At 43.7% G+C, this 25899-nt stretch overlaps 1 protein-coding gene across 1 annotated transcript in view; it reads right to left on the bottom strand.

Moving 5' to 3' along the window:
* Positions 1 to 6907, bottom strand: part of PAXIP1 (PAX interacting protein 1) — a 42235-nt gene extending 35328 nt beyond the window's left edge. Inside the window, exons 1-3 of the mRNA XM_063452680.1 lie at positions 6821 to 6907; positions 4223 to 4357; positions 172 to 215 (exon numbers count right to left, since the gene is read on the bottom strand). Of these exons, the coding sequence (XP_063308750.1) occupies positions 172 to 215; positions 4223 to 4357; positions 6821 to 6901 (260 nt within the window). The 5' untranslated portion in view covers positions 6902 to 6907. The remainder of the gene's footprint in view (positions 1 to 171; positions 216 to 4222; positions 4358 to 6820) is intronic.
* Between the last annotated feature and the right edge of the window lie 18992 nt (positions 6908 to 25899).

The following is a 25899-nucleotide window of genomic DNA, read 5'->3' as shown; positions in this document are numbered from 1 at the left end:
CTGAATAGCACACTCCCCTTTGTATTTTGCTTCTAAAATTTGTTTTATTCAGGCTTGGGACAATCAGAATGGAGAAAGCATAAAGTATTACAAAATATTTCAGAAAAATTACAAATTTAAAAAAAAAATATATATATATGAGAAACTACATTTTAAAACAGAAAAGGATACGGAAGGCGGGCACCACAACGAACAGATAATGTGACCCAGGAAGGCTGCAAAAGAAAATATATAACAATTAGCAATTGTTTTCCACAATATATAGTTAAAAATGCAATAATTTTCTAAGAAGAATATGAATCATGAACCATTAATACTTATTCAAAATAAATAATAAAACACTCATAACGTGTACATACATATACGATTTAATGCTTATTATACAAAATAAACTTATGTTGACGGAAAAAAATACATTGAACATAAAGTAGAAGTTTCTCTTTAAATTTGTTACATTTTATCGCAACTCGTAGTGCTTATGACTCAAGAAGGGGACAGGTGCAATCTCTTTGTTTTGGTGAAACTGTTATATACTTACTATGGCACATTTTCTCACATCAAATTTACATTGTTACAGAAGAATACATCTGGTGTTTTTAATAGCATGCATAAGTATAGAAATTTCCCATTACTTTAAAAAGGGACCCTAGAGTCACCAGAACCACTACAGCTGAATGTCCCTGCTGGCCTTTTAATATAAACAATGCCTCTTCAGCGAAAAGGCAGTATTTCCATTACTGACCAGTTACTCAGACAGGTCAGTGCTGCACAGTGTTCAGTCACTGGCATTCAGCAAACACTCACCATAGAGATGCATTGATTTAATGCATCTCTGTGAGGAGATGCTGAGCTTCCAATTGGAAAGAATTGGATTGAGATCATCAAATCTGATTATCACAGCCATGGAGGAGGAGCGAAACCAGAACGATGCTCGAAAAAAAGATGAGATTTTTTTTTTTTAACCTTTTTAGGGTATAGAAAAAGGTGGGAGCTGGGGTCTAAAGAGTGATTTTAAAAATATAGTGTCAGGAATACGAACTATAGTGCTTCTTTAAAGGAGCACTTCATCTTCCACATGAAAAAAAAATATAATGTATTTATTCATTGGGGATAGATCTTAAAAGAGCTTGCAAATGCTGCAGGTCTTACGAACTGCAGCCTTAGCAAGCCCTACCCTATTTTCCCAAAAGAGAAACTTTCAGGCTTTTTAAAAGGGAAAAACTCATAAAGGAGCCTCTGACTTGTCTGCATGCCTAGTCTTAGGTTTGTGGAGGAGTGGGAGGCAGGCACACTCAAATAGATCGTGCCTGCCACTTCCATTAGTTCAGGGAGCTAACAGAAGGAAGCTGCAAACCTCCCTGGCTGTTTTACAGACAGGGTGGTGTTCCTTAGTTAATTTATAAAAGTGACGATTTCTCATAGAAAATCAGCAATTTTATAAACTGGGGTTAAGCTAGGATACTCCTCACCTATAACGCACTTCAGCAGGTTGAAATTTTTGATTTTTACATTTTATATTGAAGGTCACAGCCGCCTGCTTATATTTGTGCTGAAACGAAGTTCTACAAGAACTAAAAATTGTATTTATGACTTTGAAGCATTTTCTTTCTAAGTTAGACTGGGATTTTTTCACAAAATTAAATCTTACAGTTTGGCTACAGCCTAAAGTTATGGCACCCAGTGTGATGAAAATAGCCTGAAGCTATTTCTGTTCTATTGAAGCTCTAATATTTCTGCAGGAGAAAGCTCATTTAGTTTTCCATAAACTAAATTTTTTTTATTTTCTTTTATATATGCAATCACATGTAACAATACTTGACGTACCAAGAAATCTAGCACACATAAAAATGTATCTGTAAAAATGAGGAGGATTTATTTTTCATTCCTAAAGCTATAGTGCTCCTGTCCCTAATGGGACACCCTTCCTCTGATCATGAAAGAAAGAGTTAAAAAACATTTTATTTAAACTTTCCTTTTCTCAACGCTGAAGCTCCCTCAATGCTGGCTAGGGAGGATCTAGCGCACAGCAAGGGGAGGATCTAGCGCACAGCAAGGGGAGGATCTAGCGCACAGCAAGGGGAGGATCTAGCGCACAGCAAGGGGAGGATCTAGCGCACAGCAAGGGGAGGATCTAGCGCACATGTGCAGCGAGTCTTTGCTTTCCTATGGTAAATTTGAAGGCGTTAGATGTCCTCATGCAAAACATAAGGATGTCCAACGTCATTTAACAGAGTAAAACTCCATTAGGAACATGAAAGACAGACACTAGAAGTGGAGTAAACCCCAAGTCTTCTCTTTAGGCACAAATGTGCAAAACAAATGCAAATGTGTTAGCCCTGTCCATTTTAACCTGGCTTTCTAGAAGTGAGATACATTGTAGGATTACTATGTATTCATAATTTAATTTCAAATGTTAGTAGTAATTAACATGAAATGATATTAGAGTTTTTGTTGAATAATAACAGACCCTACATTAGAGTACCCGTGACAGGTAAACATATTTTTTATTATCCTTTCATCTTGACTTATGTAGGTTACATTTAACTAGGTTCCATCTATAATCTGAAAAACCTTGTGAGTAGAATAAGTAAGAATGGAAACACCAGGCTTGAATACATTTTGTGCAGAGGAAAGGGCTATAGTAACAAGAAAATCGAATCATTCTATCCACCAGTTCTTTCTCTCATGGTACAGTGGGAGCTAGCTGTGTGAACTGTCAGACATCTAACATTGCAATCTAAGCATCTGGGGTTTGGGAGAAAGAAATCAAGCTAAGGGACTTTACCCATAGCTTCCTAGCTTCTTGATAACTGCAATCTTTAATATCAAACATCCGACCTGGAAGTGACTGCAATTTATTTAATTTATAAGAATAAGTTACTAAAGCATAAATCAGCTCGGCTTTCCATATTTGGTAGGGCTGGTCTATCTATATAAAATCAGTTTGTCTCTCTCTCTCACCATTTTCATAATTTCACTAAATTTAAAATGAGCACCATATCAACGTTAAAGGGACTCTACTGCCTACTCGGGTGAATATAATACTACCTTTATTACTTTTCAACACCCAAATCATACAATGACGATGTATTTATTTATAAGAACTACACAACAATAATTTTTTTTTCCATTAGATAATTATAGAGTTCTAAAAAGGGCAATTTAAACAACTTTAGCCAAATCCACTGGTTTTGTGTATAAATCATGTCCCAACAGGCTCACTGCTCATTTGCCTGGTATTTAAAAGTAAACCTATTTATTTCTGCAGCCCTAACAACATTCTGTGTGATATTAGACAAAGAACTCAAAAGTTCACAGGAAGAAACAAGGATTATTTGAAATGTGCAGACTTGTCAGAGAATCTCATTTTGGGACCTATTACAACCAATGCGTTTTATTAATTTTTTTCATATAATGTCTAAAAGACTCAGTAATTTACTTTAACCCTTTGGAGTGGGGGATCTTTTTTGTTTGTAAAATGTTCTATTGGGCACTATGCACAGGGTCTTCCTGCTCTGATTGCAGTTAAACTTGTGAAAAAAGGTTTTTCACTTACCAGGATTTCAGCATCAGGTGAAGCTCCCAGAGCTCCCTTCCACATTCTCAAGTCACAGGACCGATGCTCAGTCCATACACAGGCTTCTCACCAATTGCTGGCTCAGAGTGCATGCTAGCACCTGGACCAGCGAAGGAAGGATATTTAATAAAAGCTGCTTGCCATGAAGGGTGAAAGCGAGCGAGCGAGCAAGGGGCTAGCTTCCCTTTGAGGGCACAGAATTCATATTAGGCAGCCCAGAGCCAATGTCACGTGTGCAACTTGCCCCCATTACACAAGTGACTATTACTCTGGAAGTGCAGTGTTTCGAGCAGAAACACTGCACATACATAATCCTACCACCATGACCACATAAAATCCCTAAAGTGGTCATGGTGATTGGAGTAACTCTCCAACAATGTTATATATTTGCATACCAACAACTGTTTTACATATTTGTAGATCTTCAAATGGGATGCACAATGCTTCTCTATGAGAAGGCTTTGATTTTAAAAACAAATGCAGTGTTATTTTTACTGCCTTATTCTGTATTTTTAACCTACTTTTACCACTACTAGCTCTATATTCAGCACAATGCATAGATCATTTTGAATTTCCTGTAATTCTCTGACCAAATCATTTGCGCAAAGATACTGTATCGTTTATTGCATAATTTTAGTCACCTACTTTCACAATTGGAAGATCAAAGACTTCCCGTGCTTCCCCAACTTCAGGATTGTCTCCATCTTCAGCGATAATGTGAGTAGCTAACGCATTGTATGAAACCTCTTTTGCTTTGCCAGCTTTCAGCATCTGAACAACCTACAAAATAAACATGAAATATGCAAGATTTAGGTGAGAAAACAATAATTCGACCATTGGGTTCTACAATGCACAATTCACTTGTCAAGTCTCAAGCTCTGTAAGGTAAAGCTTGACAAAACAGAAGCCAGGAAGTCATTTTTCCCAGAAATACACAGAAGCAACGTATTGCATGTTGGGGTTTGCCTAGCCCATAAATTCAAATTCGCGTGAGCCTAGTATGCAGCATGGAGTGTTGCCGTGGCAACATGCGGCAACGCTTTTACAGCCGTGAGCTCACAAGAGTTGGAGAGAGATGCTGAAGATAGCATGCACTGGTGCCTCCACTGCCGCAGGCATTATCGGCAATATTAGTATCATTATGAGTCCATATTTGCCAAAATCCTGAATATATGTCAATAATATCGGCTAAACTGATAATTGGTCAATCCCTAACAGAGATAATGCACAAATAAACCCTGTGAAAGTTTCTAATTAAGTGGACACTTGCTGAATAAAGTAGAAGGCAGGTCCTTCTCTCACCAAGGAAAGACTCCGCAACCAGGAGCCTCATTGTGGTCTAGCATGTAAGCTCACTGAGCAGGGCCCTCAACCCCTCTGTTCCTGTGTGTTGTCCAACTTGTCTGGTTACAACTACATGTTTGTTCGTCCACCCACTGTAAAGCGCTGCGGAATCTGTTGGCACTATATAAATAATAACATAATAATAATAATAATAATGTAGTCTGCTTTTATCCCATCAACCTTTGTCTATCATGAGTTTATATTAGAAGTAGTTCCACTCATCATACAGGACAAGTGACGTTGCTCTGTAAACCGATAACAGCCATAACCAATTTCAAAAAACAATTTCATCAGGCCTGTAGCCTTTTTTGTGGCATTGTTTACGCAGGGCCAGAAACATGCCTCCAGTGGCTATCAGGCTGACAGACAATGGACACATTTCCTCTTCAAGACTTTCAAGTTTCAAATGTTTTCACATTTGTCAGACTATCAGAAGCATTGTATTGATCTACAGATCACACATCAGGATGATCTCAGAAGTCGAGGCACAGTTTCTGCAAAGAGACTGCCATGATCCATGAGTTTTTTTTTTTTTTTGTTTTGTTATTTAACAAGGGGGTGAGAGACTATAAGCAAACATTAAAAATAAAAATGTTTAATTTTGATGCCATAGAATCCCTTTAATATACAAAACCGATATTTCATTACACCAGAGTATCATACTTCAATTTATTGAGATGTCCTAATTGTTTTCTACGACTTCCAAACAAATAAAATGAAAATGAATAAAGGAAATTTATCCAATTTTCAAAAGGGGAGATGTGGTTTTGGTAGAGTTGTGCTGCAAATACTTAAGTTTGTATAAACCACAATAATAATAATAATAATAATTTTATTTTTTAAGTAACAATAAACCATCAATGAAGGCTAGTTTTATGTTCTGGCTTGTAGTAGAATTACTGAGTCTGAATTGCCCCCTTTGGTGACAAGAAGCACAGACTGAGCAACCCAGTGTTAACCAACAGAGTGAGGGTCACTATTTAGCAGGAAGTGCCTGCATTACGTCATCACCCTCAGCCCTTGCCACCCACAGCCTGTCAGCTTAGCTCACTATATGGCAAACAATATCCTCAGGCTCCATAAAGCAGCCCAGGCACAGTGATGGCTTAGCAGTTAACCCCCTTACTCTCCACCTGTGGCTGACTACATTTCCCATGATACTCAGCCAGCTGATTTCAAGAAGGGATTAATTAGAGCTGGGGTACCTGGGGGCAGCTATGGGCACAGGGCTAGATCTCCAGCTGTTATAGAACTTTAACTCCCATGATGCTCTGGAACTCTTTAGATAAGCTGAGCATGCTGGGAGTTGTAGTCCTGGTACAGATTATGGTAGTCAGTTTTGAGCCCTGAGTCAGGCTGAGCATGCTGGGAGTTGTAGTCCTGGTACAGATTATAGTATTTAGTCAGTTTTGAGCCCTGAGTCAGGCTGAGCATGCTGGGAGTTGTAGTCCTGGTACAGATTATGGTATTTTATTCAGTTTTGAGCCCTGAGCCAGGCTGAGCATGCTGGGAGTTGTAGTCCTGGTACAGATTATGGTATTTTATTCAGTTTTGAGCCCTGAGCCAGGCTGAGCATGCTGGGAGTTGTAGTCCTGGTACAGATTATGGTATTTTATTCAGTTTTGAGCCCTGAGCCAGGCTGAGCATGCTGGGAGTTGTAGTCCTGGTACAGATTATGGTATTTTAGTCAGTTTTGAGCCCTGAGTCAGGCTGAGCATGCTGGGAGTTGTAGTCCTGGTACAGATTATGGTATTTTATTCAGTTTTGAGCCCTGAGCCAGGCTGAGCACGCTGGGAGTTGTAGTCCCGGTAGAGATTATGGTATTTTAGTCAGTTCTGAGACCCCAGAGGGGGCCATGGCTCACAGCCTGGCACTGGCCACACTCACTCACTCGCCTACCTGAGGATCCAGGTCGCCCACTGGGTAATACTTGACATCTTTGAAGAGTTCCTCGGGGACCTTGGGCTCGCCCTCCGCCATGTTACCGCCGGGTAGGAGAGGCTCGGACTGGCTCTGGTTACATGCCACGGCCCCGGCTCTCGCTGTCAGGCGGGAACTCTCCACACGGTCAGCAGGCTGCGGAGAGCGCGCCGCGGAGCGTACCACTGCCAGGCGGGGAGGGGGGGGAGGGGCTGGGAGCCGGGGAGACCTCGCTGGCCCGAGGACCGAGACAGGCTGGCTATGGAAACCAGTTCGTTATACGGGGAAATACTCTGTGATTATACCGCCGTACACCGAGCGAGAGGGGGGATCGGGATATGGGAGGATTCAGTTATACTCCCCCTCCGTTATACATGGTACAGTCCGAGCGCCTGCCCTATAAACACACGGGAAGCACAGGAAAAGGCGCCTTTATAGGATGTCACAGCCTGAGACACATCTGCTACCACTGACTGCATCTCCCATCATCCTGCTAGCCCTGACTACATCTCCCATCATCCTGCTAGCCCTGACTGCATCCCCCATCATCCTGCTAGCCCTGACTGCATCCCCCATCATCCTGCTATCCCTGACTGCATCTCCCATCATCCTGCTAGCCCTGACTGCATCTCCCATCATCCTGCTATCCCTGACTGCATCTCCCATCATCCTGCTAGCCCTGACTGCATCTCCCATCATCCTGCTAGCCCTGACTGCATCTCCCATCATCCTGCTAGCCCTGACTGCATCTCCCATCATACTGCTATCCCTGACTGCATCTCCCATCATACTGCTATCCCTGACTGCATCTCCCATCATACTGCTATCCCTGACTGCATCTCCCATCATACTGCTATCTGTGACTGCATCTCCCATCATACTGACTGAATCATCCTGCTATCCCTGACTGCATCCTCCACCATACTGACTGCATCCTCCACCATACTGACTGCATCCTCCATTATACTGACTGAATCATACTGCTATCCCTGACTGCATCTCACATCATACTGCTATCCCTGACTGCATCTCCCATCATCCTAACTGCATCCCCATCATACTGCGAGCCCTGACTGCATCCCCCATCATACTGACTGAATCATACTGCTATCCATGACTGCATCTCCCATCATACTGCTATCCCTGACGGCATCTCCCATCAAACTTACTGAATAATACTGCTATCCCTGACTGCATCTCCCATCATACTGACTGCATCTCCCATCATACTGCTAGCTCTGACTGCATCTCCCATCATCCTGCTATCCCTGACTGCATCTCCCATCATACTGACTGCATCATACTGCTATCCCTGACTGCATCCCCCATCATCCTGACTGAATCAGGATCTGTTCTTGGTCCCCTTCTGTTCTTCTTTATACTGCCTCTCTCCGCAAACTCATTAATTCCTTTGGACTCTGCTACCACCTGTATGCTGATGCCACACAAATATATCTCTCCCTTTGTCCCATAACGTGTAACCGCTTGCCTTTATTCAATCTCTGCTTGGATGTCCTCCTGCTTTCTGAAACTACCTCTCTAAAACAGAGCTTCTTATCATTACTCCCCATAATGCTGATTCTTGTCTTTCGTTTTCCCTGCAAGTTGATGGTACTTGCATCTGTCCATCCTGCAAGCTCGTTGTCTTGGTGTTATTATTATTATTATTATTATTTATAAATCGCCAAGAAGTTCTGTAGCGCTGTACAATGGGTGGACTTAGACACATATTTGTAACCAGACAAGTTTGACACACAGGAACAGAGGGATTGAGGACCCTGCTCAATGAGCTTACATGCTAGAGGGAGTAGAGTAGAGAAGTAGGTTGCTGGGATAGTGTTCATTGAGGGCTTAGTAATTTGTTTTGATGACTGTTTCAGGAGAGGATTTAGGGTGCCGGGAGGGAAAGCTATTGACCATTTAATTGATATGTTTTTCAAAGATTTTTTTTTTTTGAAGGAGTGGAGATTGTGTGAAAGTCTAACAGAGAGGGGAAGGGCATTCCATAGGAATGGTTCAGCCCTAGAGATGTCTAAGATGAGCATTGGAGGTAGGAGTACGAACAGAGGTTAGATGTAGGTCTCCAGCAGAGCATAGGGGCCTATATGGAACATATTTGTGTATTAGTGAGGAGAAGTAGGTGGGAGCAGCATTGTGTAGAGATTTGTAAGCAAGTGTCAAGATCTTAAATTGAGCCCTATATCTTCCGAGAAGTCAATGGAGGTACTGACAGGGGGAAGGCGTGAAGGTGCGGGCAGACAGGAAGATGACCCTTGCCGCCACATTTATTAAAAACTGTAACTGGGCAAGATGGGAACATGTAAGACCACTAATAAGTGGATTATAGTAGTCAAGGCGATAGAGGACAACAGCATGGACAAGCACCCTTGCTGTATCAGGCGTTAAATAGGGTCAGATGCGTACAATGTTTTTGAGATGGAAGCGACAGGATTTGGTGATTGATTGGACATGAGTGATGAAGGAGAGGTCGGAGTCAAAGAGAACATCTAGGCAGCGAGCCTTAGAGGTAGAGCGGATGGTAGCACCATTGACTTGGAGGGACACAGACAAGGGAGTAGCAACATTTACGGGAGGGAAGACCAGAAGTTCTGTTTTGGACCGGTTCAGTTTAAGGAAATGAGCAGCCATCCAGTTGGAAATAGCAGAGAGGCAGTCAGAGACACGAGTCAAGAGGGGTGGTGAGAAATCTGGCTGAAGGAGCTGATGGAGAGAGCAGTATCTCGTAGACCGAGATTATGGAGGATGAGAAGAAGCTGTTGATGATCAACAGTGTCAAAGGCAGCAGAAAAGTCAAAGAGAATTAGGATAGGGTAGTGGCCATGGGATTTAGCAGTGATAAGATCATTGGATACTTTGGTCACAACTATTTCAACATGAGTGACGAGCGTGGATTCCAGATTGAAGCAGTGAGTTGGATTCGAGGAATACTGTCAACGTCACATACACAACTCACTCAACTCTTTAATCCTGGCCTCCGCTTCGTGCCTTATATCTAGCATGTTGCTAAAACCTTAAAAACATTGCCCGCAGCCGCCCCTTTCTTACACAAGATTCTGCCAAGGAGCTTGTTCATGCTCTAGTAATTTCTTGCGTGGATTACTGTAATTCTCTCCTTGTTGGTCTCCTCAGAAGCTGAATTGCCCCGCTACAATATATGACGAATGCTACTACCAGGCTGATCTTTCTCAGCTGTCGCTCCTCCTATACCTTGGCCCTCTGTTGATCCTTACACTGGCTTCCTGTATTCTATAGGTGTCAATGCAAAATACTAACCCTTGCCTATAAAGCTCTAACCATCTCTAGCACCCGTTACATTTCTTCACCGATTCATAGATATACCCTCTGTCTCTTCGCTTTGCTGTTGACTTCCTCCTGTCCGCTGCTCAGACCCTGACTGCTAACTCGCACTTGCAGGACTTTTCACTGGTGGCTCCTTTCTTTTGGAACAGCTTGTCTACCACCATCAGACTCTCCCCTATCTTCAGTCATTTAAGAAGTCCCTCAAAACTAATCTATTCAAAATTGCTTATGGCCTCCCAGAGTAACTTCTATTTCACATCTGTCTCTTGCTCTCACCTAAAGAGCCACACTCCACTCTCACAATCAAGTTATGTTACATTTCCACCTTGTTTGGTTGCTGTCCACCTTGCTGCCTGTTGTGCTTTTGTACCCCACCTCTTCTAGACAGTAAGGTTGTTTGGGCAGGGTTCTCATCTACCTATAGTTTTTCTATCATTTTGTAAATCTCATTTATTGTTAAATTCCCCCTTTCATAATATTGTAAAGCGCTGCGAAATAAGTTGGAGCTATATAAATCCCAATTATAATAATCTAGCCCTGACTGCTGGCGTTGGGGGTGATCTAGCTTATATTGAGCCCTGGCTGTGAGTGGGGGGGAGGGTATAGTTTGTACTAAGCTCTGACTGCTAGGTGGAGGGCTAGTTTTATAATGAGCCACGACTGAAAACCTGAGTTGTTCTATAGGGGTACATCCTTGCTGTTATTGCTTTAACCTCCATGTCAAAAAACAGATTTTTATCATATGTGGCTTTTTGTTTAGCAATGCTCTGTGTGACAAACGCTCTTTAACCAAAGATGTTTGCCACAAACTCCTGGAGGAGTGTGGCAGCTGGCCTCCTGCCCACCAACTATGGTCTAGGTTGGAGGCCCTGTTCGGGAGTTAAACTCACCAGCCGCCTGTGACGACCTCACTATGCCTCAGCTTCTAAGAGCAATTTCTCCTAGTTCGGGTTGCAAGTTTACCCAGAACCCAAAGTGTATTTCCTTCATTCGGTATATGCAACCTATCGAACATCGACCACCCCCTTGGCTCGTTAACTACAAAACAACCACAAACTTTAGTGCTTTGGGTGGCCGCCATTCGTATAGTCTAGTCTCCTGAACTCAGGCAGCGGCACTTGGCCCTATAACAGTTTTGGGAATGGGACCAGGTGTGCGGCCAGTCAGAACTTTACCCCGGTGGCGATTCGGCTAGAATTCATGGATCTTAGCGCTATTTGGACAACTTGGGCGCTTAGATCCAGGCTATCCCGGGATATACTTGTGGGGGTTCCTATCGATATGTATATTTTGGGGTGTTTTGTGTAATATTTTGTACCTCTAGAGATAATTAGTTTAAGCTAAAGCAAGCTCCCTTATCTCCCAGACTGAGATGCCTGGGTGGGCTTACCATTGTAATGAATGGAGACTCCCTGCTGGGGTTCTGTATATATAAACAGGCCATTTGGGCCTAATTTTATTTATTTATTATTGCCATTTATATAGCGCCAACAGATTCCGTAGCGCTTTACAATATTATGAGAGGGGGATTTAACTATAAATAGGACAATTACAAATAAACTTACAGGAACAATAGGTTGAAGAGGACCCTGCTCAAACGAGCTTACATTCTATAGGAGGTGGGGTGTAAAACACATTAAGACAGGAATTTACAATCAAATAAGGTGGGCTGCCCTTTAGGAGAGGGCAAGAGACAGGTATGTGAGGTAAGGGTTAGTCTTGGAGGCCATAAGCTTTCCTAAAGAGATGGGTTTTAAGGCACTTCTTAAAAGATGCAAGACTAGGGGAGAGTCTGATGGCGGTAGGCAGGCTATTCCATAGGAAGGGAGCCGCCCATGAGAAGTCCTGCAAGCGCGAGTTGGCCGTACGAGTGCGGACAACGGACAGGAGGTGGTCACGGGCAGAACGGAGAGACCGAGAAGGGACATACCTATGGATCTGTGAGGAGATATAAGAGGGGCTAGAGTTGTTCAGTGCTTTATAGGTGTGAGTTAGTACCTTGAATTGACTCCTATAGCATACAGGAAGCCAATGTAAGGACTGGCAGAGGGGTGAGGTGTGAGAGAAACGACTAGAGAGGAAAATCAGTCTAGCAGCAGCGTTCATTACGGACTGTAGGGGTGCAGGGGTGCTAATAAAATAGTTCTTCTTTTACCATTCATCAAGTATTGGTTGATGTTTGGGAGATCAGATTTATAATCACTGCTTCACTTCGGGATCTGGGAGACTCTGCAACGTATATACTCAGGTGGCCTATAAGGGATCCATTACACTCTAAATGTCATATTTTTAAGAAGCATGTTCCAAATTGTAGTCCAATAAAAAATAGAAATTTTACTTACCGTAAATTCTTTTTTCCTTAATATAGTGGCAGTACCAGTGGGTTTGTATCCTCTTGATGGAAAAGCAGACTGTCAATAAATAAATTTTAAAAAAATGTAAATAGTCCCTACTCATTCCCCTTTAAAACCTTGGACTAACCCAGGACCGTCGGTAAATGAAAAGAAAAAAAACACAATAGGCCACATCATGCTCAGTATAAATTTATTATCAAAAGGGAGGGAATCGTACTGCCACTATATTAAGGGGGAAAAAATTTACGATAAGTACAATTTCTGTTTTTCCAGGTGCATAGTGGTAGTACCAGTGGGATATAACTAGTGATGTCGCGAACACAAAATTTTTGGTTCGCAAACGCGAACTTCCGCAAATGTTTGCGAACCGCCATAGACTTCAATGGGCAGGTGAATTTTAAAACCCACAGGGACTGTTTCTGGCCACAATAGAGATGGAAAAGTTGTTTCTAGGGGACTAAAACCTGGACTGTGGCATGCCGGAGGGGGATCCATGGCAAAACTCCCATGGAAAATTACACAGTTGATGCAGAGTCTGGTTTTAATCCATAAAGGGCATAAAACACCTAACATTCCTAAATCACAATGGATATGGATTGACACCTGACATATGACATATTGACACCTTGACATATGGATTGACACCTGTCCTCAGAGACCCTGATACACACTGACACAGAGCAGAATAGGGACTGTTCCCCCTACATAGTGTCACTTGGCCGATATGGATTGACACCTGTCCTGAGAGACCCTGATACACACTGACACAGAGCAGAATAGGGACTGTTCCTCCTACACAGGGTCACTTGGCAGATATGGATTGACACCTGTCCTCAGAGACCCTGATACACACTGACACAGAGCAGAATAGGGAATATTCACTAAATGCCAAACATGTACGTTATACAGGGGAATATTCAGTAAATAAGGATAAGGGGGGGGACCTACTGTCCACCCCCCTGGCCCCCACCCCTGTGCGGTGCGTGGGGGCCATAAATCACAATGGGGGGGACCTACTTTCCTCCCGCCCACCCCCACCCGTGAGCGGTGGGTGGGGGCCATAAAAATAATGAGGGGGGACCTACTGTATGATGTTGTATCGATCAGGTAGTGTAAGGGTTACGCCCGCTTCACAGTGACAGACCAAACTCCCCATTTAACGCACCGCAAACAACCGCAAACAGTCCATTTGCACAACCGCAAACTCTCCATTTGCACATGGTTGGACACCAAGCTAGCCATGTCCGTTCCTTGTCCTCACTGATGTCATTGAAGGTCTCTTCCTCCACCCAGCCACGTACAACACCAAGGGTCCCCGAAAGGTGACAACAAGCCCCCTGGGACGCCGGCTGTGTTTGGTCTTCCACCTCCTCAAAGCCACCTTCCTCCTCTGACTCCTCTTCTTCAGACTCCTCTCTCTGCGTTACCTCTCTCTGCGTTATTTTAAGGTGTGTTAAGTAGTACTATTCTTATCAGTTTAATCCCTGTTACGAGTAGAGGACTATTTCCTTGTTTCGCCAAACCCCTTCAAAGATGGAAAAAGCGGTATGAGTGGAAGAAACGAGGAAATGTGGTCAGGTGGTGGTGCCAGCCCCACCGAGGGCTTGTACCCAGGTATGCTAATAAACTGAAAAAATTAAAAATCTCCCAAGAAGGAGATCTAAAACTGGCATGGGAAAAGGTTAGACAACTATAATAAAGTGATACCTACAAATCCTAGTGAGCATAGGTGTATAATATAGGAAGAAAGGGAAAGCAGAGTAATGCTTCCTAATACCGTGGTTAGTACCCTTTGTTAAAGTAAATTGAGTAATGGACAAAAGTCTTTATTGTATTATTTATAAATAACAAAGGGATACTATACTCATCCCCTATAGTGGCTAATTGTGTAATAATGGTAATACTATTACCTATTATATAATATTGGCAGGGGCAAGGAAATTCCCTCTAAATAGATGGGTATAGGCAGAGAGTATGGAGACCGGAGTAATGCTGTCATAAAAAGTGTCAATAAGGTGATATAAAGTTAAATGTATCACAGACACACTTCCACCCTTTCTCTTAGCTAGTTTCCAGAAATGCTGGATAGGTAGAAGGGCTATAAAGACTCAGAGAGGTCTAAGAAGAATCCTCTAAACTAGCCCTAATCTCCTTAAACACCTTCAAGGGTGTTCTAAGCTAAAGCTCAATCTAAACGTTTAGATGACTGCCTGATTTCCCATCACAGATGCTGGCTAGGAATAACACTGTGCAAGACAAAGAGTGGGTCTAAGTGCCCATAGTGTCCCTAGTGAAGTGAAAAAGAGAATAACGAGCTGGCGCCCAAGAGAATAACGAGCTGGCGCCCTATCAGGGGACGTGTATATGGCATCGATTTTAGGAACCGGGAGATGGAAAAAGATGGTTGGTCGGTCCTCCTACTTCAAATTTGGCGCACTGCGCGTGCAATCTAATGTGCCACCAGATAGGAGTGGTGTGTTAATTAGTACTATTCCTATCAGTTTAATCCCTGTTATGTGCCTTTTTTTTTTTTTTAAGCTTGGTTGCTTCATCTAAGTGTTGCTTCTAAGTGTGTGTGGTTGGAGATATTCTGGAGAGTTTTACAGAAGCTTCAACTGTCTAAGATTTGTGATAAGAGTTTTCTTTTTTTACTGTTACAGGTAAGATTCATCTGTAGGAAAATGTTACTGATTGCACAAGGTGTGATTTCCTGTTGGTAATTATAAGGCATTTGATTTGATTAGGTAGCTACTTGCTATTGATTGCTGTTTAAATTAGCTATTGTTTGCAAATAAGCAGAGGCCTACCCAGGTGTTAAACATTCCTAGTGGGAGGTGATTTTAGGAGTATATAAGGGTTGTTGTCATTAGCTTGGCTAATATAGCTTGGTTGCTTCATCTAAGTGTTGCTTCTAAGTGTGTGTGGTTGGAGATATTCTGGAGAGTGTTGCTTCTAAGTGTGTGTGGTTGGAGATATTCTGGAGAGTGTTGCTTCTAAGTGTGTGTGGTTGGAGATATTCTGGAGAGTGTTGCTTCTAATTGTGTGGGGTTGGAGATATTCTGGAGATAAACTGGAGGTAATCTGAGGTATTCAGGAGGATAAATAGAAAGTTAAGATTTCTTTGATTTAAATTATTTACCTCAATGGAATGGCAGACTTAGTTCAGTGTAATAGTTGCTATGCATTTGTTTCGCGTTCCACTTTTTGGAGGTTTAGTTGTTGTCTAATCTGTAGACAGTTCTCTATCTTGCAGCAGGAGATTGTATTTTTGAAGTCTGAGATTTGTAAATTATCTGGTAAACAAACTCAGGCTGGAACTGCTGCAAAGCCACTGCCACAGAGACATACTAGGAATGGCAGATGGATTACTGTAGGATCTGGTAGACTTAGAGTTGTGGATAAAAGGCATATTGCACAGTCTGTTGCTCTACATAATTCATTTTCTGCACTTTCAGAGTGTAATGGTGTCATGGAGACAGGCACTGAGGGTAGTGGTGTTGTGGAGAGAGGCACTGAGGCTCGTGGTGTTGTGCAGAGAGGCACTGAGGCTAGTGGTGTTGTTGAGAGAGGCACTGAGGCTAGTGGTGTTGTTGAGAGAGGCACTGAGGCTAGTGGTGTTGTTGAGAGAGGCACTGAGGCTAGTGGTGTTGTTGAGAGAGGCATTGAGGCTAGTGGTGTTGTGGAGAGAGGCACTGAGGCTAGTGGTGTTGTTGAGAGAGGCACTGAGGCTAGTGGTGTTGTTGAGAGAGGCACTGAGGCTAGTGGTGTTGTGGAGAGAGGCATTGAGGCTAGTGGTGTTGTGGAGAGAGGCATTGAGGCTAGTGGTGTTGTGCAGAGATGCATTGAGGCTAGTGGTGTTGTGCAGAGAGGCACTGAGGCTAGAGGTGTTGTGGAGAGAGGCACTGAGGCTAGTGGTGTTGTGGAGAGAGGCACTGAGGCTAGTGGTGTTGCGGAGAGAGGCACTGAGGCTAGTGGTGTTGTGGAGAGAGGCACTGAGGCTAGTGGTGTTGTGCAGAGAGGCTTGAAGACTATGGTGAGGCCTAATAGAAAGCAGTTGTTGTTGGGGGATTCCATCATAAGAGGTGTGGAGATGGACAATGGTGGTCTTGTGAGGTGTCTTCCCGGAGCTACTGCTCACAGAGACAGGAGACGTATCTGTAATATTGTTAAGCAAGCAAAGCAGGAAGGGGAATTGGATGTACTTGTCCATTTAGGGACAAATGACTTGGCTTGCAATGAGGTTTCAGAGGTTAAGGAAGTTTTTAGTGTTTTTGCCAATGATATACGGCAGGTTGCTTCCACACTGTCATTCTCTGAAGTTCTGCCTGTGCATAACACTCAGAATGATAGGCGGATGCATATTAGGGACTTTAACTTGTGACTTCGTGAATGGTGTCGGGAGCAAGGATTTGGCTTTATTGCTCATGGTAGCTCCGTTTGGAATGGAAATAAACTGTACAAAAAAGATGGTTTGCATCTGTCTCAAAAGGGAACAAATGTTCTTAGTGAGCAGTTCAGAGGTTTTGCTAGGATGTATTTAAACTAGGAGGGGGGGCAAAAGGGTGATAAAACATCAATCCAATTGTCCCTCAAAACAAGGACAGAAGGTGCTTGTAGCAAGTGTGTTAAAAAATGATAAGCTTAGAGTCATGTCTACAAATGCTCGCAGTTTAGGGAATAAGATCCATGAACTTGTGGCAATAATGGCAACTGATAGTGTAGATTTAGTCGCTGTTACTGAGACATGGTATAATGAGAAAAATTACTGGGACATAGCAATACCAGGGTACTCTTTATATAGAAAAGACAGGGAAGGCAAGAAAGGGGGAGGGGTGGCCCTGTATGTAAAGGATAGCATAAAATCTAGCCTAATAAAGGTTAGTGAGGCGAACATAGAGTCCGTTTGGATTACGTTAGAATTTGGTAATCACACAGTAACTCGTGTAGGTGTGATTTATAGCCCCCCAGGACAAATTGAAGAGTTAGATAATCTACTAGTTGAAGAAATAGCTAAAAGGACAATGAAGGGGGAAGTTATCATCATGGGTGACTTTAATCTTCCTGATGTGAATTGGAAAAAAAAAATAGCTACTTGTGCCAGGAGCACACATATTCTAAACTCCCTACTGGGATTGTCTCTAAAACAAGTCGTTGAGGAGCCAACTCGTAAAGAGGCCATACTAGATTTAGTGTTAACAAATGGAGATTTGGTATCCGATATTACTGTAGGTGAAAGTTTAGGATCCAGTGATCATCAGTCAGTGTGGTTTAATACAAGAACAGTGACTGAGTCACACCACACAAAAACAAAAGTTTTAGACTTTAGAAAAACAGACTTTTCTAAAATTAGAATATGTGTAAAGGAGTCATTATCAGACTGGAGCAATTTAAATGGCGTCCAAGAGAAATGGGATTATTTAAAAGTTGCACTACTGAAGGCAACAGAATATTGCATTAGGCTTGTCAGTAAAAGCAAAAAATTCAAGAAACCACTGTGGTACATGTGTCAACTTGCCCAACTTCAATGCCGCCAACAAATTTGTTCCATTGTCACAAACCACTTTGCCGATATCCAGTTGCTGCAGAGTCAGCCACTTTTCCACCTGTGCGTTCAGGGCGGACAGGAGTGCTTGTCCGGTGTGACTCTCTGCTTTCAAGCAAGTCAAACCCAAGATGGCGTGACACTGCCGTTTCCGGGATGTGGAATAGTACCTGGGGAGCTGGGGGGTGCCGTTGATGTGGAGCAAGACGCAGCAGGAGAAGAGGACTCAGCCAAGGAGATTATGGAAGAGGATGCAGTAGGATGAGTAGAGGAGGTGGCAGCAGGCCTGCCTGCAAGTCGTGGCGGTGTCACCAACTCCTCTGCAGAGCCACGCATTCCATGCTTGGCAGCCGTCAGCAGGTTTACCCAGTGCGCAGTGTAGGTGATATACCTGCCCTGACCATGCTTTGCAGACCAGGTATCAGTGGTCACATGGACCCTTGCCCCAACACTGTGTGCCAGACATGCCATTACTTCCTTTTGCACAATCGAATACAGGTTGGGGATTGCCTTTTGTGAAAAGAAATTTTGTCCGGGTACCTTCCACTGCGGTGTCCCAATAGCTACAAATTTTTTGAACGCCTCAGACTCCACTAGCTTGTATGGTAAAAGCTGGCGGGCTAATAGTTCAGACAAGCCAGCTGTCAGACGATGGGCAAAGGGGTGACTTTCTGACATTGGCTTCTTATGCTCAAACATGTCCTTGACAGACACATGACTGTGGGCAGATGAGCGGGAACAGCTCAAGGCGAGAGACGGAGTGGCGGATGGTTGAGAGGGGGCAAGGAAGACAGCAGTGGTTGATGTGGCTGAAGATGCTGGACCAGGAGGAGGATAGCGGCTTTGAGTTTGTGTGCTACTTGTACTCATGTGTTGATCCCATAGGCGTTTGTGATGTGTGATCATGTGCCTACACAAAGCAGTTGTACCTAGGTGGGTGTTGGACTTCCCACGACTCAGTTTCTTTTGGCACAGGTTGCAAATGGCATCGCTGTTGTCAGAGGCAGACACACAACAAAAATTCCACACTGCTGAGCTCTGCAATGATGGCATTCTGGTGGTGGACACAGCATGTGTTGATTGGCATGCTGTCAGGCTGACCCTGGGTGCCGATGCATGCTGTCTGACTGTGCCACTAGCTCCTTGTGACGACCTCCCCCTGCTTCCAACTCGTCTCCTTCTCCTCTCTGTCTCCCCATCTGAACTTTCGCCCTGTTCTTCTTCTTGCCGAGCGGGCACCCACGTGACATCCATGGACGCATCGTCATCATAAACCGCTTCACTTGTATCTGACAACTCAGCAAAGGAAGCAGCAGCGGGTACATCATCATCACACCGTACGTCCATGTGTGTTATGCTGCCTGATTGAGACATATCCCTGTTATCTACATCCTCTGCCAATAATGGTTGCGCATCACTCATTTCTTCAAACGGATGTGTAAATAACTCCTCTGACAGATAAAGTGAAGCGGCTGTGGTGCTAGTGTTGGTGGTGGCGGCAGGCGGGTGCGTGGTATCTTGAGAGGTGCCCGAAGCTAAGCTGGAGGAGGATGGTGCGTCAAGGTTCCGAGCGGAAGCTGTAGAAGATTGGGTGTCCTGTGGTAGCCAGTCAACTATGTCCTCAGAACTTTTCAAGTTCAGGGTACGTGGCCTCTGAAAACTGGGCATTATTCTAGGGCAAAAAGGAATCACAGCACCACGACCAGGACGGCCCCTGCGGGGTGGCCTGCCTCTGCCTGTATTTTTTTTTCGATTAGTGGTACTATGCGTGCTGTAGGCCTGACACCCGCTTGAAGACAACTAACTGCTATTCAATCTATAACAGTGAAAAAAGTTTTTGGGTTTTAAATGCACGCTATTGTGACACCAGATATGAGTGGCAATGTGCACTGGCAGAGGTTGGCAGAGTACACGCTGTAGGCCTGACACCCGCTTGAAGACAACTAACTGCTATTCAATCTATAACAGTGAAAAAAGTTTTTGGGTTTTAAATGCACGCTATTGTGACACCGGATATGAGTGGCAATGAGCACTGGCAGAGGTTGGCAGAGTACACGCTGTAGGCCTGACACTTGCTTGAAGACAACTAACTGCTATTCAATCTATAACAGTGAAAAAAAATTTGGGTTTTTAAATGCACGCTATTGTGACACCAGATATGAGTGGCACTGTGCACTGGCAGAGGTTGGCAGAGTACACGCTATAGGGCTAACACACCCGCTTGAAGACAACTAACTGCTATTCAATCTATAACAGTGAAAAAGGTTTTTGGGTTTTTAAATGCACGCTATTGTGACACCTGATATGAGTGGCACTGTGCACTGGCAGAGGTTGGCAGAGTACACGCTGTAGGCCTGACACACGCTGGAAGACAACTAACTGCTATTCAATCTATAACAGTGTAAAAACATTTTTGATTTTAAATGCACGCTATTGTGACACCAGATATGAGTGGCAATGTGCACTGGCAGAGGTTGGCAGAGTACACGCTGTAGGCCTGACACCCGCTTGAAGACAACTAACTGCTATTTAATCTATAACAGTGAAAAAACATTTTTTTGTTTTTAAATGCACGCTATTGTGACACCAGATATGAGGGGCACTATGCACTGGCTGAGGTTGGCAGAGTACACGCTGTTGGCCTGACACACAGACACTTGCAGACAACTAACTGCTATTCAATCTATTACAGTGAAAACAAAGTTTGGGGTTTTTTAAATGCACGCTATTGTGACACCAGATATGAGTGGCACTGTGCACTGGCAGAGGTTGGCAGAGTAGACGCTGTAGGCCTGACACACACGCTTGAAGACAACTAACTGCTATTCAATCTATTACAGTGAAAAAGATTTTTTTGTTTTTAAATGCAAGCTATTGTGACACCAGATATAAGTGGTGGCACTGGGCAAGTGGGCACAGTATCCACTGTGAGCCTGACACAGAAGCTGGCAGGCAGGCAACTGCAATTAGATTACACAGGAAAAAAAAGCCATAAAAAGGGCTTTTTGGGGTGCTGTCCTTACAGCAGAGATCAGATGAGTCCTTCAGGACTAGTGGACACTGAATACACTAGCCTAGCTATCCATTTCCCTATCAAATGAGCAGCAGCTACACTTTCCCTCCTCTATCAAAGAATGCAGCTTCTGAATGAATCTAAAATGGATGCTGTACAGGAGGTGGGAGGGTCTGGAATGTGTCTGCTGACTGTGAGGCACAGGGTCAAAGTTTACTCAATGATGACGAATAGGGGGCGGATCGAACCGCGCATGTGTTCGCCCGCCATGGCGAACGCGAAGACGCTATGTTCGCCAGGAACTATTCGCCAGCGAACAGTTCGGTACATCCCTACTCTTGAGTACAGTGATACCCCACATGTATGTGTGTGTTAGGTTCTCTTGGGGCTAAAAGAAAAAGAAAGATTTGAGGGTGCACATTCCAGTTTTCCAACATGGAATTTTAATTTTAATTTTCATTATGCATCCATGTCCTATTTGGGACATATTTGAAGCCAGCCAATGTAATTTACCCCCATCAAACCATATGTTTTTGAAATGAAGACACCCTGGGGTATTTCAAATGGTGGTATTTTAACACTTTCCATGCACTTATTCTACCACCAGTCTTTGTCAAACTTTTGGGTAGTCATTTTTTTGTTTTTTTTCTCTCACATTGTACTTTAGGCATGGATTTTCAGTTCCTGTTATGTATTACTGACAAAAAACACCCCAATATGTGTTCAGCAACATCTCCAGAGTACAACAGTGCCCCCACTGTACAGGTTTTATGGGTTTTTGCAAACGTACAGGGGTCAAATGTAGGGCTTTTCCATGTTTGCACATTGAAATTTGCCAGATTGGTTTGCTGGGCCTATGTTGCCTTTGAGACGGTATAGCAGCCCAGGAATAAAAATTAACCCCATCACAGCATACCATTTGTAAACGTAGACAGCCCGCAGTATTCAAAATGGGGTATGTCCAGTCTTTTATAGTAGCCACTTAGCCACAAACGCTGGCCAAAGTTAACATTCATATTTGTTGTTTTGCCTTTTTTTACACAAAAACTGCACTTTTACTGGTGATTTCATCGTCGTGATAAGTTTTACTGTTTTAAACACTCATATTTGTGTTCAGCGAAGTCTGCCGAGTATAACAATACCCCCATGTACAGGTTTTGTGGTGTGTTGGAAAGTTACAGGGTCAATATAGGGCTTGCCCAATTCAGTTTTCCATATTGGTTTGCTGGGTCTGTGTTACCTTTTGAGACCATATGGTAGCCCAGGAATATGAAATAACCCCAACATGGCATACTATTTTCAAATGTAGATAACCCAGGGTATTCCAAATGGGGTATTTCCAGTCAGAACACAACAGGCAGTGACAGAAGCAGATCCAGTAGCTGCAGACTTAAAATACAAGTAAGATTTTACTATATTTAGGGAGACAAGAGGGGACCACGAGGGCTAGATGGTGCTTTTAACACTATAGTGTTAAGGGACATGGGATATTGCACCCAGACTCCTTCCATGAGCTGAAGTGGTCTGGTTGCCTACAGTGTCCCTTTAAATCCACCTGTAGTGGCCACTAGAAGCACTTCCTGCCTCAGGAAACAAATGCTGCTGATAGTAACATTTGATTGGAGGAGTGCAACATTTGGGCACACATGCATACCTCTAATCCACTGCTTCTCTATGAGAACCATGGATTGGAGGAGATTGCAAATACTTCAGAGGTGCAATAGGTGGCAGCAGCAGGCAGCAAACATGTATTCCTGACACTATAGTGTTCCTTTTACTCCACCCTTGGCTGATTACATTTTTTTTTTTAAATGTAAAAGCATTTATTTCTCTTGTTTTCAGTGCTGGGACTCCTCTGCTGCTGCCAACTTTTACACCTTTGAAGTCTTTGCAATCTCCTCCAATCCATGGTTCTCATGGAGAAGCAGTGGATTAGAGGTATGCATTTGCACCCAAATGTTGCACTCCTCCAATCAAATGTTACTTCTAGTGGCCACTACAGGTGGTTTTAAAGGGATACTGTAGGCACCCAGACCTTCAACACCGCAGAAGGGGGGCACTGTAGGAACCTATAATGCCAGGAAAACGACTTTGTTTTCCTGGCATCATGGAATCCCTTCAACTCTGCAATATAAACATTTCATTTTCTAAAAAAACGGCAATGTATTACCTTACAGGGATTAAATGACCGGATTGAGATGATGTAGTCTGAGCACTGGCGGGTCCGGGGGGGGGGGGAGGGGGGCAATGGGGCCTGCTCTCCCCTGCCGGCTAATGCAGGGCTGGCGCTGTCCAAGCGCCAGCCCTGCAATGTGCCTTCATGGACCGGACGGGAGATCAGAGATCTCCCTCTCCGGTCCGCAGGCACTGTTTGCTGGCCGCCGGCAGGGGAGGGAGAGAGAGAGGACCCAGGGGGAGCTCAGTCTGCAGCCCCTCCAGGTCCTTCTCTCGCGAGCACGGAGCGTTGCCACGGCAACGCTCCGGATCTCGCGAGAGTGAACTCTAGCCCTGGAGACCAGGGCTAGACTCACTCTCACAACATGGACCACCAGGGATTCCCCACCGGACCACCAGGGATCGAGAAATGTCCCCCCTCCTCCCTAAACAAAGGTAAGAAGTGAGGGAGGACATTATGTATATTTTAAATAAATAAAAAAAAAATCATTTTATCAAATTAAAAAAGCCCCCCCATCCTTATCACACACATACCCTACACACACACACACACACACACATTGCCCCCCACATACATAGACTGCCCCCATACACACACACTGCCCCCACATACATACACTGCCCCCATACACACACATTGCCCCCATACACACACATTGCCCCCACACACATACACTGCCCCCATACACATACACTGCCCACATACACATACACTGCCCCTTACACACACACTGCCCCCACATACATACACTGCCCCATCCACACACATTGCCCCCATACACATACACTGCCCCCACATACATACACTGCCCCATACACACACACTGCCCCATACACACACACTGCCCCCACATACATACACTGCCCCCACATACATACACTGCCCCATACACACACATTGCCCCACACACATACACTGCCCCCATACACATACACTGCCCCATACATACACTGCCCCCATACATACACTGCCCCCACATACATACACTGCCCCCATACACATACACTGCCCTATACACATACACTGCCCTATACACATACACTGCCCCCATACACACACACTGCCCCCACATACATACACTGCCCCCATACACACACACTGCCCCCATACACACACTTCCCCCATACACACACATTGCCCACATACACTGCCCCAATACACACACACCCTACACACACATTGGCCCCCCCACACACATACACTGCCCCATACACACAAACTTCCCCCATACACACACTGCCCCCCATACACACATACATTGCCCCCACTCACACTGCAACGCACACACACACACACACACACACACACTGCCGTCCTCACGTACACATTGCAACGTTCACACACACACACACACACACACACACTGCTCACACAGTCCTTCTTACACAAACACACACACACTGCACCTCTGCTCCTATGCCCTACTACAGCCCGATTTCCAAGCAGACCTCAGGTAAGTTGTCAAACTGTTCTTAAATGGTTTGACTACTTACTCTGGGAGGGGGTCCCTGCACTACTGGCACCATAACCACTACACTGAGCTGTACTGGGTATTGTGTCTGTATTATTTCTCTAAATAATCTGCAAGTGCCCTTCCCGAGGTCAGGCTCTGGATCCGCCACTGAGTCCGAGTGACTATAGTGTTCCCTTTAGAAAGGGAGGATCTCCCATAAATTTGTTGTGCCAAAATTCTGTTAGTCTAATAAAAAAAATTTATTTAAAAATACTAATTTCATCTGTTGTTTTACATCTCCCTTCTTTGACACATTTATACCAAAATAATATGTAGGAAAGACAATTTAGCTATTGCTTAACTACAAAATGAGACTTTGTCAGGGGTGCATAGTAAGTAGCACTGCGACAGTTACATAGTTACATAGCTGAAAAGAGACTTGCGTCCATCAAGTTCAGCCTTCCTCACATTTGTTTTTTTGCTGTTGATCCAAAAGAAGGCAAAAAAAAAACAGTTTGAAGCACAATTGTGCAACAAGCTAGGAAAAAAATTCCTCCTTGACCCCAGAATGGCAGTCAGATTTATCCTTTGATCAAACAGTTATTACCCTACATTGAAAGATTATATCCTTGAATATTCTGTTTTTGCAAGTATACATCTAGTAGCTGTTTGAACATCTGTATGGACTCTGATAAAACCACTTTTTCAGGCAGAGAATTCCACATCCTGATTGTTCTTACAGTAAAAAAAACCTTTCCTTTGCCTTAGACGAAATCTTCTTTCTTCCAGTCTAAACGCATGGCCTCATTTCCTATGTAAAGTCCGGTTTGTGAATAGATTTCCACACAATGGTTTGTATTGGCCCTGAATATATTTGTATAATGTTATCATATCCCCTCTCAGGCAACGTTTTTCTCAACTAAATAGGTTTAAATTAGGTTTATAGGTTTACATTTGTTAACCTTTCTTCATAGCTTTTATGTTCCATTCCTTTTATTAATTTTGTAGCCCGCCTCTGCACTTTTTCTAGTTTTTAGAACAGGTGCCCAAAATTGCACAGCATATTCAATATGTGGTCTTACCAGTGATTTATAAAGAGGCAAAATGATATTCTCGTCCCGAGAATGAATGCCCTTTTTCATGCATGACAATACCTTACTGGCCTTGGCCACTGCTGATTGACATTGCACATTGTTGCA

Source organism: Pelobates fuscus, chromosome 4 (assembly GCF_036172605.1).
Source record: "Pelobates fuscus isolate aPelFus1 chromosome 4, aPelFus1.pri, whole genome shotgun sequence".
Classification (NCBI taxonomy): domain Eukaryota; kingdom Metazoa; phylum Chordata; class Amphibia; order Anura; family Pelobatidae; genus Pelobates; species Pelobates fuscus.
Note: the sequence above shows the minus strand (reverse complement) of the source record. Positions and strands in the feature narration are given on the sequence as shown.